Source organism: Sitophilus oryzae, unplaced genomic scaffold (genome assembly GCF_002938485.1).
Source record: "Sitophilus oryzae breed Bouriz unplaced genomic scaffold, Soryzae_2.0 scaffold_374_pilon_pilon, whole genome shotgun sequence".
Lineage (NCBI taxonomy): Eukaryota > Metazoa > Arthropoda > Insecta > Coleoptera > Curculionidae > Sitophilus > Sitophilus oryzae.
Window position 1 is genome coordinate 1,883,838 of NW_022146945.1, and position 18,156 is coordinate 1,901,993.

The following is an 18,156-nucleotide window of genomic DNA, read 5'->3' on the forward strand; positions in this document are numbered from 1 at the left end:
TCAAACCTAACCTGAAACTGATGCTATACACAAAACCCGTTTCCAATTCGTACTAAAGTTGAAAAAGACGAGAATACACGTCGAAACGTCTGCAATTTTTTAATACAAGCGTTGATTGAAAAAATTTACGCAACCTAATGGGCAAATTCGTGACAAGGCTGATTTGATTTGCCCTTACGTCTCAAGTGCTGTACGGTGGAGCCTCTACTCGTTCTGTGGCCCAACCCATATCTCATAACTCACTTTCTCTAATTCGGCTAGCGAAGACACATCGAAGACGCTGTAGAGTTGAAAGAGACAGTGTTGTCATATTAAAATGTGTAATATCTGTAATACTTTTGACGAAAAATCTCAATGTATTGAAAATTTATTCTTGTTAAATATAGAATAAATAACAAACTTTAAAATTGTTTTATAGGTACTGAATATTTCGTATGATCGAAAAAAGTCGTTTAGTTGGTTTGGAAATGACGACTATTGACATCTACCAAGATATTTTACATATGAAATAACAGCGATCTTTATTTCCAAGCCAACTCTGAAGCCGTTCTTTGTTTAATCATATAATATTATATTAAATTATTTAATGATGGTAAATCCGTATTATTAACGTACTGTACAGGAAATCCGTAGATCTACGGACCAATCCGTAGTTCTGGCAACAGTATGGGTACAGTATCCTTTATCAGCGAGCAGCGGCGCAGAGCTAAACTAAATCTCGGACATGTAACGGTATCGCCAGCTACATCTCGGACATGTTTTGTGCCACGAAATCGCTCATAAGGTTGCGCATCTTCTTATTTCTTCAATCAACGATACAAGTTTGTTTATTTCCTGACCCTAAACCTGTGAAGGCCATTTCGTAAATATGTTCTTTGAAAGATGGTTATTATTAATTTTGATTAATGTCATATTTTCGGCTGTTGCTACAAAGTGTTGTTAAAGTATTACATTTTCCGATAACCATTATCACCCTTTCCGTAGCATTGAACTAAATAAATTTTCTGTTTCTTTAACATTCTAAACAGCAAGAAATGAGACGTTAATTAAAATTCTATAACAATCTATCAAAGAATGAAAACGAAATTATATTACCATAGAAACGCGTTTTGATTTTTAGGACTTGGGAAAAATTCAACCATATGTTGTTGTTTTTTTTTTAATTTTATCTAAAACGGTTTGGAAATTTGGAAAAATATAAACGGGATTAACCATTTTAGAACAAGGACAATTTTTATGAAGAATTAATTTTTCTCAAAATATCAATAATATAAAAGTTTTTTCTCTTGTAAAGAAAATCCGGGGACATACTGTAGGTGTTCTTTATACACTCATATTTTTCATAAACTTTTCACAGAATTTTCTTCTGACCGACTAATTGCCGCCATTTAAAAACACCACTTGAACGTCAAAATTTCTAAACCGTAGTCAACTGAGAAATTAGTCAACTCGTTTGATCAAATGCTATGATTTGTCGAGTTTAGACGGCCATACTACATACATACGAAATTAATTCAAGTGTACTATAATAATAAAATAATATAATACTATATTCTTACCTTGAATTGCTGGAAGCCACTGAATTATTAGATCTGGATCTTCGACTTTTCAAACTGTCGCCTCTATTAACCACCCCCTTTCCTGTGATGGAGAAATGCCTGAGACGGTAGTATTCCTCTTCAACGCCTGTGTTGGGCATGGAGGCCACCCTGGACCTCTGCTGAGGCAGGCATAGGTAATTTGGCCTGCCCGACGACCTGCCTGGTGTTTTGACAGATTGGGATCTGTTGTGGTGTGGACTACCATACCTGAAAATAATGATTTCGAATAATGATTGGATAACTAGCTGACCCGGCTTCGTACCGCCTAAGGGTACGCCCGTAGTGCACCGGGTTCCCGCTTCTCGCTTTATCACGGTAGACTAGCGGCAAAAAATAGATGAAAAATTATATGCGCGTAGCCATAATGCGCCAGTCAGTCAGCTTCAACCGGCTTAAACTGCTTTTACCCGCTTGTACCGAAATTAATTAAAGTAGTTCAATGAATTATAGTATGAAGTATTATAGTAGTTTCTTTTTGTGCCTTGTCAGCTTCATCCGCTCAACAGTTTTATCATCGCTACCCCTTTTAAAACCAATGCTCTTGACCCTGCTCGGCTCATTTCTAAACATACAATAAAGGTTTTGCTTTGGCACAATTCAAGCTGTTTACTTACAAAATTATTAAAAAGTAATCGATTTTAATCATAGCCATCTTGTGTACATCTATATACGATATTTTGAAAATTGCAGCATTGTTTTTCAACGGTTTTCAAGTTTGTTGCAAATATACTTTACCGTTTCTTTCTTCATGCGGAAATATTTGTATAATTTTTGATAGTGAGCAATGAGTTGTGAATATAACGTGTGATATTTACTAAATTCAAAGTGAGACTGATTAATTTCATGAACGCGAGTAGTACTTTTTGAATTAGTTTAATATAGATCCCCATAATAGATTCCCACCGAATAGCTCCATGATGCTAAATGACATTTCCCGCCCTGCAAGCGGTTGTTAATGGTCACTAACTGCTTCAATGGCGACTTTTCCTACAGCGAAATAAGCCAGCCACCGGAAAGCTGGAAGCCGGTGCATTATGGACGTACCTAAACAGTGAAATGAACTAAAGTAAGATTTTTTTACGGAAGGAATTTTTTTATTGACTCAGTGATCTCAAATGATTAAGACTAATCGATTTGACAGTTGTCATTATTTGTTCTGGATATTTTTGTTTACTTTTTGTTTCAAGTATTTCCGTATTGTACGTATTTCAATATCTTTCTAGATTTTATTTTATTTTCCGCTATTTTCAGTTTAATTTTTATTCTATGTCTAGTATGCCACTGATTTGCAGTGGTCATCAATTATTACAAATAAGTTATAAGCGTGCGTGACGTGAGCTGTCAATTGCGGAAGATGGCGGAATTCCAAACCAAAAAAAAATATTTACACATTAATTTTATGTATAATTTTTGTTTCCGGGAATTTTTCCGATATTTTAATAGTTTTTCTGCTATTAGGGGCGAATCCAACAAACTATTTATTAAACACTCTCTTGACCTATTCTTTTTTATGCATTTTTGTCAAACTATTCAAAGTCATTCGAATTTTCATACTACATTACATTCGAATCATCTCATTCAGATTCAGTCATTGGAACCAAAAGATCTAAAAAAAAAGTCATTGGAACCAAAAGATTAAAGAAAAAACGACAAAAATATAAAAAGAATATTATTAAAACACCATATAACATACTGAATAGATAAAATCCTCCAAGAGTATATAAGTATGTCATTAAATAGAAACAAGTTTATATTTTCGAAGTGTTTGAAGAGTGTTTTTAATTTCTAGGACTCTCTTAACATTTGCTTAAATTTTGCTCTCGTCAAAGACAAGAGGACATTCTGTTTGATCTATACATAATGATGAAAAATTCAACGCATTGCATTTTATTAATGTTTATCTCCGTAGAAAAATAACGTGTGAAAAAACCTCGGAAAAAACTAAAGTACTAAACAAAAATAATTTGCATTTTTTCTATTATGTAGTGCGATTTTTTCTAATAAGACACATAATTAAGAAACAATATACACGTTGTCATTATATTGGCAATAGAGACTACTTCTGGAATAACAGAATAAATTAAAGTATTTTTTTATATATTAGGCATATATGAGGAGGCCAATATCTGTGATGATTTATTATACAGGACGTAATTATTTTGGTGCCAAATAAAGGAGGTGACACCAGGGACAATTTTAATGATTTTGAATAGTTTATAATTTATTACCATGGTAAATTGTTCATCTCTTATTTCACTCACACTTCGATCTTGGTCTCGATCTTTTAAATAATCCTGTATTATAGAAAAAATGTCGTCGACTTACCTCAGAAATTACGATCATTGATAAATTTCATATGTAAAATATATGGCGAGTATCATCAATTTAAGGAAAATTGACTTCATTATTTCGGTGCAACTCAGTAATCATAAATGCAGTTTAAAAGAATATTGTTTTCTACGATCGTGCAAAAAGTACCATTTTTTACACTCTCTACTATATTAAATGTGAATTTTTTTACTAAAATAAATATTTTTTTATTAAAATAAATAAAAAATAAGTTATTTTTTGCACTAGTGCATAAAACACCTTGACATTATTAATGACGAGTTTAATTACAGAGAAAAAAACTGTAAATTTTTGTAAAAATTTGTCAAATCCAGAAAGGTAAACCAAGTACCAGTACTGGAAACTTCGCAGCAACAATCCGGAAAGAGTTTTAAGTGATTAACAAGAACACGAGACCTACACGAGCAGAAATTCAAAAGTCTAGTACTGGAAATGAAGTTTGTCCATCAATTATCTTAGTGAATTTTTCAAACTGCGACATTAAAATTAAAATGAATTAAAAAACAAACATATAAATAAGAATTCGATTGTAGAAGAAATGTTGTGTGCAACATATGCAAAAAGCATATTTGTTGCACTCAGCGTGACAGCAGCTCAGTCATGCGTCGTGCAACAAATATGTCCTTTTTGCACTAGTTACACAAATAACTATACTCCCTAGTAAATACTAAATTACATTTTGCATACTTTTGTCAATTTAGTTGTCTCCTAACTCTAGTTACAAACTATTCAGTTTAAATTTTCTTAGCTCAAAAATTGAATAATTAATTTTTTATATACAAACATAAAATTAAAAACCATCGAATAATAATTAAAAAAAAAACATTTACGAAACAATTAAAATTGCTATTTTTATTTAATTCTGCTTTTTATATTAACTCTATGGCACGGCACTGTCCTAGTGTCTTACTGGTAACAATTAGGCCTTTGGTGTTATTGGTCCTCTTATATTTTTTCGTCATTGGGGGATTCAACCGAAATTTGAAAAATGATAAAATGTAATCGAATGGTTTATGTGATGATCCTGTATATTAAATAAAACATTTTTATTTTTTATTAAACTGAATTATTACAACAGAAAACCTAATAGGAACCTAATAAAATTACAGTAAGTTGGAAGGCAATGAAACCAAAAAATCTACAGTATAAACTTTAAATAACTGGAAGCAGCGTAATACCTAAAGCGCCCTCTAGAGAGACAAAGTTTTCGAAGATCCGCTCATTCATACATAACGAATTTCCTTAGTTCGGAATACGAAAATGGAGAATGTTCATCAAACAAAGAAATTCGTTTCTAACTAATCCCATTCCGTTCTTTTATCATCCGCTATACCCCGAAATGTGTAGTTGTTTCACATATTGACGATAAACAGCGTAGCTCTTCAAGTGGTACATCGTTTGACTGTAAATCTCAGGCGCCCCTTGTAATGACCCAATTATTACATTGAAACACCGTAATTAATTGAATCATTTCAACAAAATAAAACACTAATTCCCTACTACACACCGAAACACATTTATTTTTGCAATGGACGCGCCTTTCGCTAATTATTTTAGTTTTAACCCTCAACTGGCGTCGTGAATTTTTGTAACGCTTATGGTGTGGTGGGGTCCGACGGACCCCAATTTTTTTTTTCAGTTTAAAATACACGATAAAGAGATTTTATATAAAGCTTGTTATTTTAACACTGTACAATATATTCAAACTTGTGAACAAACAATTTCATTCATTTTCAACAAATTAATAATAACGGACACAACAATAAAGTAAAACGCATTTTTTAGGAATTTTTGACAACAGAAATATAACTTGGCTAAGAAACACATAGAAATTAAAAACATATATATATTTTATTATTTTACCGTATTATTAAAAGTACAAACAACTGAAATGTGAAGCTAAAATAATAAACATAAATTATTTTCAACAAAACTGCAAACCTTGAATGTACATAACTTTTTCAAATACAGTTCATGCTAATATAGGATCTGCATTTGCCGCACATGGATCGTGCACATTTGATTCATGAGATTTTTCTTTTTTGTCATTTCTTCATTGGCATATGGTTGCCATATACCACATCTCTTTCTTTTTTGGTATTGATAATTCAATTTTCTCTCTTCTATAAGTAAGAGATTCAGAATCGGAGTTATGGTTGCTCTTCGGAGAAAAATCAATGTCTCGATGGTCTTCATCTCACTTAAGCCTCTTTAAGTTCATCAAACCACTCAATTAATGCTTCCTCAAAATTAGCGTCCCAGTGAGGCACACTTTTTAGACCCACCATCCTAATAATGTAACATTCTTGGCATGGTGGTGCCACACAGACCCCAATGAAACTTTAGCCCTTGCTGGTAGGAACAATACTTGATAAAATGAAGTGCGCATTTAACAGTTGCATACTACTGGTATCCTAACTTAAAGGTAAATGGCGCGGCGAGGCCTAATTCTTAAAGGCAAACATTTTACAGAGGTTTAAAACGAGCTTGGGGTCCGCTGGACCCCACCACGCCAGTTGAGGGTTAATCATCTGCTGCTGATGATGATGATATTTTGCTGTTGTAACACCAAAGATTCCAACTCCCAATTGTAATCACAATAAATATATTCATTGACTAATATTTTAGTGAATGAATGTATTTATCGTTTACATCTTTACATTGTTTACATTATTATAAACTTTATGTGGAAATCGACATGTCTAAATATTTTTATTTTACAAGTTTTCAAACCTAACCTGAAACTAATGCTATACACAAAACCCGTTTCCAATTCGTACAAAAGTTGAAAAAGACGAGAATACACGTCGAAACGTCTGCAATTTTTTAATACAAGCGTTGATTGAAAAAATTTACGCAACCTAATGGGCAAATTCGTGACAAGGCTGATTTGATTTGCCCTTACGTCTCAAGTGCTGTACGGTGGAGCCTCTACTCGTTCTGCGGCCCAACCCATATCTCATAACTCACTTTCTCTAATTCGGCTAGCGAAGACATATCAAAGACGCTGTAGAGTTGAAAGAGACAGTGTTGCCATATTAAAATGTGTAATATCTGTAATACTTTTGACGAAAAATCTCAATGTATTGAAAATTTATTCTTGTTAAATATAGAATAAATAACAAACTTTAAAATTGTTTTATAGGTACTGAATATTTTGTATGATCGAAAAAAGTCGTTTAGTTGGTTTGGAAATGACGAACTAGTGACATCTACCAAGATATTATACATATGAAATAACAGCGATCTTTATTTCCAAGCCAACTCTGAAGCCGTTCTTTGTTTAATCATATAATATTATATTAAATTATTTAATGATGGTAAATCCGTATTATTAACGTACTGTACAGGAAATCCGTAGATCTACGGACTAATCCGTAGTTCTGGCAACAGTATGGGTACAGTATCCTTTATCAGCGAGCAGCGGCGCAGAGCTAAACTAAATCTCGGACATGTAACGGTATCGCCAGCTACATCTCGGACATGTTTTGTGCCACGAAATCGCCCATAAGGTTGCGCATCTTCTTATTCCTTCAATCAACGATACAAGTTTGTTTATTTCCTGACCCTAAACCTGTGAAGGCCATTTCGTAAATATGTTCTTTGAAAGATGGTTATTATTAATTTTGATTAATGTCATATTTTCGGCTGTTGCTACAAAGTGTTGTTAAAGTATCACATTTTCCGATAACCATTATCATCCTTTCCGTAGCATTGAACTAAATAAATTTTCTGTTTCTTTAACATTCTAAACAGCAAGAAATGAGACGTTAATTAAAATTCTATAACATCTATCAAAGAATGAAAACGAAATTATATTACCATAGAAACGCGTTTTGATTTTTAGGACTTGGGAAAAATTCATCCATATTTTGTTGTTTTTTTTTTAATTTTCTCTAAAACGGTATGGAAATTTGGAAAAGTATAAACGGGATTAACAATTTTAGAACAAGGAAAATTTTTATGAAGAATTAATTTTTCTCAAAATATCAATAATATAAAAGTTTTTTCTCTTGTAAAGAAAATCCGGGGACATACTGTAGGTGTTCTTTATACACTCATATTTTTCATAAACTTTTCACAGAATTTTCTTCTGACCGACTAATTGCCGCCATTTTAAAAACACCACTTGAACGTCAAAATTTAAACCGTAGTCAACTGAGAAATTAGTCAACTCGTTTGATCAAATGCTATGATTTGTCGAGTTTAGACGGCCATACTACATACGAAATTAATTCAAGTGTACTATAATAATAAAATAATATAATACTATATTCTTACCTTGAATTGCTGGAAGCCACTGAATTATTAGATCTGGATCTTCGACTTTTCAAACTGTCGCCTCTATTAACCACCCCCTTTCCTGTGATGGAGAAATGCCTGAGACGGTAGTATTCCTCTTCAACGCCTGTGTTGGGCATGGAGGCCACTCTGGACCTCTGCTGAGGCAGGCATAGGTAATTTGGCCTGCCCGATGACCTGCCTGGTGTTTTGACAGATTGAGATCTGTTGTGGTGTGGACTACCATACCTGAAAATAATGATTTCGAATAATGATTGGAAAACTAGCTGACCCGGCTTCGTACCGCCTTAGGGTACGTCCGTAGTGCACCGGGTTCCCGCTTCTCGCTTTATCACGGTAGACTAGCGGCAAAAAATAGATGAAAAATTATATGCGCGTAGCCATAATGCGCCAGTCAGTCAGCTTCAACCGGCTTAAACTGATTTTACCCGCTTGTACCGGAATTAATTAAAGTAGTTCAATGAATTATAGTATGAAGTATAGTAGTTCCGTTTTGTCCCTTGTCAGCTTCATCCGCTCAACAGTTTTATCATCGCTACCCCTTTTAAAACCAATGCTCTTGACCCTGCTCGGCTCATTTCTAAACATCCAATAAAGGGCTCATTTCTAAACATCCAATAAAGGTTTTGCTTTGGCACAATTCAAGCTGTTTACTTACAAAATTATTAAAAAGTAATCGATTTTAATCATAGCCATCTTGTGTACATTTATATACGATATTTTGAAAATTGCAGCATTGTTTTTCAACGGTTTTCAAGTTTGTTGCAAATATACTTCAACGTTTATTTCTCCATGCGGAAATATTTGTATAATTTTTGATAGTGAGCAATGAGTTGTGAATATAACGTATGATATTTACTAAATTCAAAGTGAGACTGATTAATTTCATGAACGCGAGTAGTACTTTTTGAATTAGTTTAATATAGATCCCCATAATAAATTCCCACCGAATAGCTCCATGATGCTAAATAACATTTCCCGCCCTGCAAGCGGTTGTTAATGGTCACTAACTGCTTCAATGGCGACCTTTCCTACCGCGAAATAAGCCAGCCACCGGAAAGCTAGAAGCCGCTGCACTATGGACGTACCTAAACAGTGAAATGAACTAGTAAGTAAGATTTTTTACGGGAGGAATTTTTTTATTGACTCAGTGATCTCAAATGATTAAGACTAATCGATTTGACAGTTGTCATTATTTGTTCTGGATATTTTTGTTTACTTTTTGTTTCAAGTATTTGCGTATTTCAATATCTTTCTAGATTTTATTTTATTTTCCGCTATTTTCAGTTTAATTTTTATTCTATGTCTAGTATGCCACTGATTTGCAGTGGTCATCAATTATTACAAATAAGTTATAAGCGTGCGTGACGTGAGCTGTCAATTGCGGAAGATGGCGGAATTCTAAACCTAACTTATTTACACATTAATTTTCTGTATAATTTTTGTTTCCGGGAATTTTTCCGATATTTTAATAGTTCTTCTGCTATTAGGGGTGAATCCAACAAACTATTTATTAAACACTCTCTTAACCTATTCTTTTTTATGCATTTTTGTCAAACTATTCAAAGTCATTCGAATTTTCATACTACATTACATTCGAATCATCTCATTCAGATTCAGTTGGTCTTTCGGAACCAAAAGATCTAAAAAAAAGTCATTGGAACCAAAAGATTAAAGAAAAAACGACAAAAATATAAAAAGAATATTATTAAAATACCATATAACATATTGAACAGATAAAATCCTCCAAGAGTATATAAGTATGTCATTAAATAGAAAGAAGTTTATATTTTCGAAGTGTTTATAATTTCTAGGACTCTCTTAACATTTGCTTAAATTTTGCTCTCGTCAAAGGAGGACATTCTGTTTGATATATACTTAATGATGAAAAATTCAACGTATTGCATTTTATTAATGTTTATCTCCGCAGAAAAATAACGTGTGAGAAAACCTCGGAAAAAACTAAAGTACTAAACAAAAATAATTTGCATTTTGTCTATTATGTAGTGCGATTTTTCCTAATAAGACACATAATTAAGAAACAATATACACGTTGTCATTATATTGGCGATAGAGACTACTTCTGGAATAACAGAATAAATTAAAGTATTTTTTTATATATTAGGCATATATGAGGAGGCCAATATCTGTGATGATATATAGGACGTAATTATTTTGGTGCCAAATAAAGGCGTTGGTGCCAAATAAAGGACACCAGGGACAATTTTAGTGATTTTGAATAGTTTATAATTTATTACCATGGTAAATTGTTCATCTCTTATTTCACTCACACTTCGATCTTGGTCTCGATCTTTTAAATAATCCTGTATTATAGAAAAAATGTCGTCGACTTACCTCAGAAATTACGATCATTGATAAATTTCATATGTAAAATATATGGCGAGTATCATCAATCTAAGGTAAATTGACTTCATTATTTCGGTGCAACTCAATAATCATAAATGCTGTTTAAAAAAATATTGTTTTCTACGATCGTGCAAAAAGTACCATTTTTTACACTCTCTACTATATTAAATGTGAATTTTTTTACTAAAATAAATATTTTTTTATTAAAATAAATAAAAAATAAGTTATTTTTTGCACTAGTGCATAAAACACCTTGACATTATTAATGACGAGTTTAATTAAAGAGAAAAAAATTGTAAATTTTTGTAAAAATTTGTCAAATCCAGAAAGGTAAACCAAGTACCAGTACCGGAAACTTCGCAGCAACAATCCGGAAAGAGTTTTAAGTGATTAACAAGAACACGAGACCTACACGAGCAGAAATTCAAAAGTCTAGTACTGGAAATGAAGTTTGTCCATCAATTATCTTAGTGAATTTTTCAAACTGTGACATTAAAATTAAAATGAATTAAAATACAAACATTTAAATAAGAATTTCAATTCAATTGTAGAAAAAATGTTGTGTGCAACATATGCAAAAAGCATATTTGTTGCACTCAGCGTGATTGCAGCTCAGTCATGCGTCGTGCAACAAATATGTCCTTTTTGCACTAGTTACACAAATAACTATACTCCCTAGTAAATACTAAATTACATTTTGCATACTTTTGTCAATTTAGTTGTCTCCTAACTCCAGTTACAAACTATTCAGTGTAAATTTTCTGAGCTCAAAAATTGAATAATTAATTTTTTATATAAGGCAGACAAACATAAAATTAAAAACCATCGAATAATAATATAATTAAAAAAAAACATTTACGAAACAATTAAAATTTTAATTCTGCTTTTTATATTAACTCTATGGCACGGCACTGACCAAATGGTCCTAGTGTCTTACTGGTAACAATTAGGCCTTTGGTGTTATTGGTCCTCTTATATTTTTTAGTCATTGGGGGATTCAACCGAAATTTGAAAAATGATAAAATGTAATCGAATGGTTTATGTGACGATCCTGTATATTAAATAAAACATTTTTATTTTTTATTAAACTGAATTATTATAACAGAAAACCTAATAGGAACCTAATAAAATTACAGTAAGTTGGAAGGCAATGAAACCAAAAAATCTACATTATAAACTTTAAATAACTGGAAACGTAATACCTAAGCGCCCTCTAGAGACAAAGTTTTCGAATCCGCTCATTCATACATAACGAATTTCCTTAGTTCGGAATACGAAAATGGAGAATGTTCATCAAACAAAAGAAAATTCGTTTCTAACTAATCCCATTCCGTTCTTTTATCATTATTTACAGTTTTCGAAGATCTATATAATGCGCTTCGTGATTTGAATGTTGATTATATTATTTAAAAATAAATCGACTTTATATACTTAGATAATATAAGGAATATTCTCTATGTGAGCAAATAAACTAAATAAGAAGGAAGAAGTATCATTTGGTTAAAAATAGGTATCTGTCATATACTCACGAAGCGATCCCTACACGTTTGAATTATATCCGTAGTTATTTTTATTTTCCTGCGAATGTTGGAGTTTACGATGTCAACAAACCATTAATTTTTTTCTTAATATCTAGTAGAGTTTATATTAGAATTTATTTTCGCATCTTCCTCGGAATTTATGGTAATATTTTATTCACACGAGAAATATATTCAGAAGAAGTTCGATTATCTATATTTTTAAAATACATATTTTAAACTAAATGTTTTATGCATTTTCCCATTTTTATTACAAATGAAATACTATGTATTTTATATTTTTTCATTCAGCAGCATTATCACATTTTAATGTACAGTATGAGTCAACGATAGAGTAAAGTCCATTATCTCTTTTGTTTCGAGGTCGACAAAATAATGTTAAATATAAAAGTTATAGGGAAGGTCAAGATACATATCTTAAAATTCGTTATAGTTGTTGTCGTTATAATAGTAGACTGATATACACGAATAGGCCAAGAAAAACATATTTTTTTGTTCAGTACTCTATATTATATGGTACTTTGCTAAATACTATAAGAATATATGTAGATTATCTAGAAAATATTTTCGGTGTGTAATGGGACACGGTTTCGCGGCAGTAGTAATATTTGTTAATATCGGCTATTGGCATGGCTATGAAATGAAGTATAAACCAGAATTGCTACGAGAAAAAAAATTATGTCGAAGAAAATTCCTGAATCAGTAGTCGTCAACAACTACGTAATCTAGTATTACCTTAATCTATGGCTATACGCACTAAAGGAATATCCATGTATCTTTCATATTATAGAAAGACACCAAGAACTTCACGATTTTAGTTTATTGGAGTAAGCTAGTTATTATAAACTAATAATAGTAATAATAACAACTGTAACTAATTACTAAATAACTTGTTAATGTTTAATAATAAATACTTTTGTTTTGCCATGGCAACTATGATGTTTTAGCATAAATGAATTAAAAAAAAGAGTAAAAATTGAAAAAATCAGAATAAGTCGCAAACTATCAAAAATACGTACCTGATATATTATAAAAGAAAAAATGATAATATATAGGGTGTGCCATTTAAAAAATTTGAAATTTTCTAATTCTAATTAGTTGAAATTCATAAATATATTTTGAACACTCTGTAGCATCCAACTAAAATATCTTTATATATATATTTTTTTTTTCTTTAACTCTATAAAACTTTCCTACCAAATTTCAGTAGTCCAATTTAAGAAACAAAAGCATCACTGACAATTTTTTACCAGAATGAAATCTAATATTTGTTTAAACAAATTGAAATTATAAAAAACTATTAGTGTTTGGTATATAACATTATATATAAAAAATTATAGAATTTAACGCACAATCTAAAAATAAAATAAAAATAGGGTGTTTTAAAAAAACATATGTAATATCCGCCACACTTTTTTGAAGCACACTGTATACTCTATAATAATTTTAAAATGTGTATTTTAACCTTCCCTATAACTTTTATATTTAACATTTTTTCTAAACGACGAAACAAATGAGAGAATGGACTTACTCTATCGATGACTCACCAAAATAAAAATAAAAAAAAACAAAATAAAAACACTAAATCACCACAATACACCAAAACACTTTTACTTTTACACTGGACGCGCGTTTAGCTAACCATGTTAGCATCATCAGCAGATGATTATAAACTCAACAGTTTATAATCATCTGCTCATGGTTAGCGAAACGCGCGTCCAGTGTAAAAGTAAAAGTGTTTTGGTGTATTGTGGTGATTTAGTGTTTTTATTTTGCTGTGTAACACCAAAGATTCCAACCCTCAACTGTAATCTTCGATGACTCACCCTGTACTTACAGCTTTTAATAATGGAAAATTGGGCATATTATAAAAAAAGAGAATTAGATTAAGGTATTTTGGTACACCTAGTATAGAAACTTTATGTTTAATCCAATGAGCAAAAAAAGAGAGTGCTACAATAAAAAAGGTTGAAAAGAAACGTAAATTTTAGTTTGAATTAAAAGAACAAACATGACTTACCTCATTTCAAAGTCGTGTATCTCCTCTAACGTCAAATTGTTAGCCACATCCAACAACTGTTTCATGTTTTCCTCCTTTTGACTCTTCAAAGCCGCCAATTTAGCAGCATTTGCCGTCTCAGCAGCAGAACCTCCAGAATGCACATTTCCCACAAAATCACCTCCGTTCTTCAACAGAATCGTCGAAGTAACGTTCGCATGGTCCAGAGACACCGAAGCTTGTTGCACCTGTGAACACTTTTTTTCTGATTTTCGTCTTTTTAGAGACAGTTTGAATTTGGTGAAATTCAGAGTCATTTTAAACAACTATATCACTATACGAATCGTCTTTAATGAAGGTATAAAGATATACTGACCACGATAGTAGCCTGTGGGGCTTTCCTCCCGAAATGTACTGAGTTCTCCAACGGATTGGTGGTCACGTTTATAGGAGACGTGGCCGAGGAGCCAGTGGCGTCCAGCTGGGCTCCCACTTCTCGTAAACATTTGTTCAAACAGACGCTGCCTCTCTTTTCAAACGATGGTGGTGGCAGTTGCGATGCCAGAGCGTCTAAGATGATGCTGCGTCGTCGTTCCAAAGATTCGCTGAAAAAACGGAAAAAGCCGAGGTTAATTATAGAAATAAATAAAGAAATGCTTTAGAACAGAATTACAACAAGAAAACAAAATAATATGATTTAGTTAACATTAGATAAGTAATGAGAAAACATTTACTTTACCTTTAATAACATTCTTTGTCACAAAACTCAAGAACCAAAATAATATCAATGTGTCTCGAATGGTAGTCTAGAAGCTATTATCTAACAAATATCACCTCTGTTCGTCGCCTGATTTCCCTCTCCCTAGCTTGTGAATAATATTTTTAAAAATCAATAATTTTGTTTATGTATACAAAGTGTCTTAAAAATGAATGTTTTGAATTTAAATAAATATGTCTATTTTTAAATAGGCGGTTCATCTCACTGTTGATTAGTTTTTGATTGTTATGTGTATGTCAATTCTAGACTAGAGTGAGAGAGCATATTACATTAAAGTGGATACTGGCGCACGAGAATTACAAGGACACCGAAAAGGCTGGTCAATGCCAAATACTCATCAATGCTATTGATAAGCACATAATTCTTCAGCAATGCTTCAAAACCTATTAAAAATTGCCATACAGCAGTGGATGATGAACAAATCTCTAGAATGCTCAAAAATTCATTAAAGGTGCGACCACAGTGCTCGTGATCCTGCTCGCGCTCTTGCTTCAGATTGTGCTTGCGTTGCTTGCGCTCCGGATTGTCGTGTTTCTCAAGATCTTTCGGTTCGTAAGCAACGGCATCCAAATTTTAGCGTCGTACTTGCGTTCGTGCGGTTCGGACATGGTGTGATGGCAAGCACGTAGAACATCGCGAGCATCGCGAACACCGCGAGCTCCACGAGTATCTCGCTCCGACTGTGTTTTTCTGCTTGCCATGTTTTTTCGTGTTTTACGTGTTCGTTTGGGCTGCTCGTGAACAATGTGGACGCACCTTAAGACAAAAGCAAGCGAAAGCATTCATAGTGGAACGCTCGCAAAAATTACGTTAGGCTTGGTAAGCAAAATAAAGAAGTGTCAAAATTGTAGTGGGTATATTGATAGAGCAAGCTCAATAGGCATTCAAAGTAACTGATAGATGAAGTCAACAATAACACAAGATGAAAGGTAGAATATATTCTATATCAGTGCGACAGCCTGACAAATGTATGTTTCTTTATACTAGACTATGAAAATAGCCATTGGAAAAAGGCTATATGGCAGGTTCAGTCTGCGAGTTATAAAACTTTGTGAACATGATACGAAATAGAGAATGCAATGTATATAGTACATAGTAATGTACTATGTCTCCACTAACATGACAAAAATATTCCAAATTAAATTTTATTTGATATGAGTGCAAATAGATTTGAAATGAATTTATTTGAAATAATTTGAGATGCAATACATATTTGTCGTGTGTGTGGTGGTCTTTAGAATAAATGAGGAACCGGGATTTCCTTGAACTAAGTGATGAGTACAAGCCACGGTGACAAGTTCAAAGAAAAAAAACGGATTGGTGTCGTTTAACTCTGCCGATTTTAGTTTATTGATGTCTGTAATTAAAATTAATGATATTTTTTGGATGAAGAACTAGATCTTCATGTGGTGTTGGGTATTTTGAAACGGAAACGTGTACTACATTTATATAACATTTTTTGTGAAGCTTCTGATTGAATATATAATTTTAATGATTTTATGAGTCTATATTATAGTGCCACTAAATCAAAAGCAGTTTTTTTCTTGCTGCATTTAAGGTCCCTAGAGACTTTCAATAATATTTAAGGCTATCCGATGGCTGTAATGTTCTACAAGCAGGTATACGCTATAAAAGAAGCGAATATTTGTATATAAAGAAAAATTGCTGATATACCAATAGGAGACATCATTAAATAATACTCTGACAGCTTGGGCGCTTTAAGAAGTATCACCATGCTCCTTAAAGTGAGATCGAAAACTGCGATGGACTACCGAGAAGTATTGTTCTGGCTGCGTCAAAGCGAGACCACTCTGTGCTGGGTGCCAGGCCACAGGAATGTGGTAGCAACTAAGAAGCGGACATACTCGCCAAAGAGGGGGTCAGGGGAGAGGCCGTGGCAGACGACCCACCACTTGTGAACGAAGCTATAGGAACTACCTTCCAGATCAAGATTAAGAGACGTGGCAATAATACCGTGAGGACTGCGCTACAGCTCGAAGACTGTGGCCAGTGGTAGATAGCAAAAATACAAAACAACTACTAGAGCCTAGAGCACGAAAAGAACCTAGTACGCATAATTCTAGGTCTCATCAATGGAAACTGCCCTACGAGGGTATACCTCGTGAGATAGTAGATTTCCAACGGCGACTACTGCAGAGAATGCGGAGAGGAAGAAGAAACCATAGAGCATCTGCAGAGTACCGACGCTTGAAAACTTTAGGGCAAAGTTCTTTGGGGGGACCAGAGGAAGCAGTCGAAGCCAACATCAGCGACATCGGGAACTTTGCAAAGAGCTGGAAGGCACGAAAAATTAACGCAATAATAATAAGAGGAAGGTTTGGTACAATAATACAGGTCTCCGAGTGAGGAATCAAACAGGATGCCATACCCCGGCAACCTAACCTAAACTAACCTAAGGTCCCTCTTATTAATGGTACAAGTGATATTTTTACTTGTATTTACCAAATACAAAGACCTGTTATTTTACATAAAGTTTATGCAGTTTCTTGATTCTTTCATACTTATTCGGCTGATCAATATAAATTTCGTACTATGGAATAGTTAAGTAATAGATATTTACGATACAAGTGAGTTAACAGCATCATTAAGATACGCGTGTGAAAGTTGTACCACACAAGTGTAACCACACAAGTATCTTAATGGAGTTAACTCCCGTGTGTTGTTTTTTTTTATTTTAAAAATTATTGTACTTAACTATATACTTATATATCCTAAAAATCAATTACCTTAATACCTTTGTTCAAATAACACCATGCATGGCAATGTCAATATCACAGTAAATAATATTGATGTCACTAGTTCAAAAAATGAGCGATTCGGAAAGTATTCCCTCTGATATTGAAGAAGAGGCATTCAGAGCCATTTCTGGATTGCTTCCAGCAAGATCGAAACAGAAGTCTTCCAGCAAGATCGAAACATACTCTAAGTATGAAAAATGGTACACCGAAAAAAAATACACAACTATGGAAATGAAAAGGTACTTATAACATATTTTTCCAATTTATTGCAACATAAATGTTTTACAAAATATTTTTTGGCTTTGGTAGTCATCTAAAGAAGGAGTGCGGTAATAAAAATGCGTGAGTTAAGAAGCTCTTAACTCACTCAAAATGCGTGAGTTAAGAGCTTCTTAACTTCTTAACTGACGTAGATAAAATATTTTAAATTAACGTCTCCTTTTTGTTGATAAAGCTAATTTGG

General features: G+C 33.0%; 1 protein-coding gene across 1 annotated transcript in view; it reads right to left on the reverse strand.

Moving 5' to 3' along the window:
* LOC115885102 overlaps nucleotides 1–18,156 on the reverse strand; it is a 304,133-nt gene that overhangs the window by 103,877 nt on the left and 182,100 nt on the right. Inside the window, exons 8-10 of the mRNA XM_030903889.1 lie at nucleotides 14,533–14,761; nucleotides 14,178–14,404; nucleotides 1,560–1,808 (exon numbers count right to left, since the gene is read on the reverse strand). Of these exons, the coding sequence (XP_030759749.1) occupies nucleotides 1,560–1,808; nucleotides 14,178–14,404; nucleotides 14,533–14,761 (705 nt within the window). The remainder of the gene's footprint in view (nucleotides 1–1,559; nucleotides 1,809–14,177; nucleotides 14,405–14,532; nucleotides 14,762–18,156) is intronic.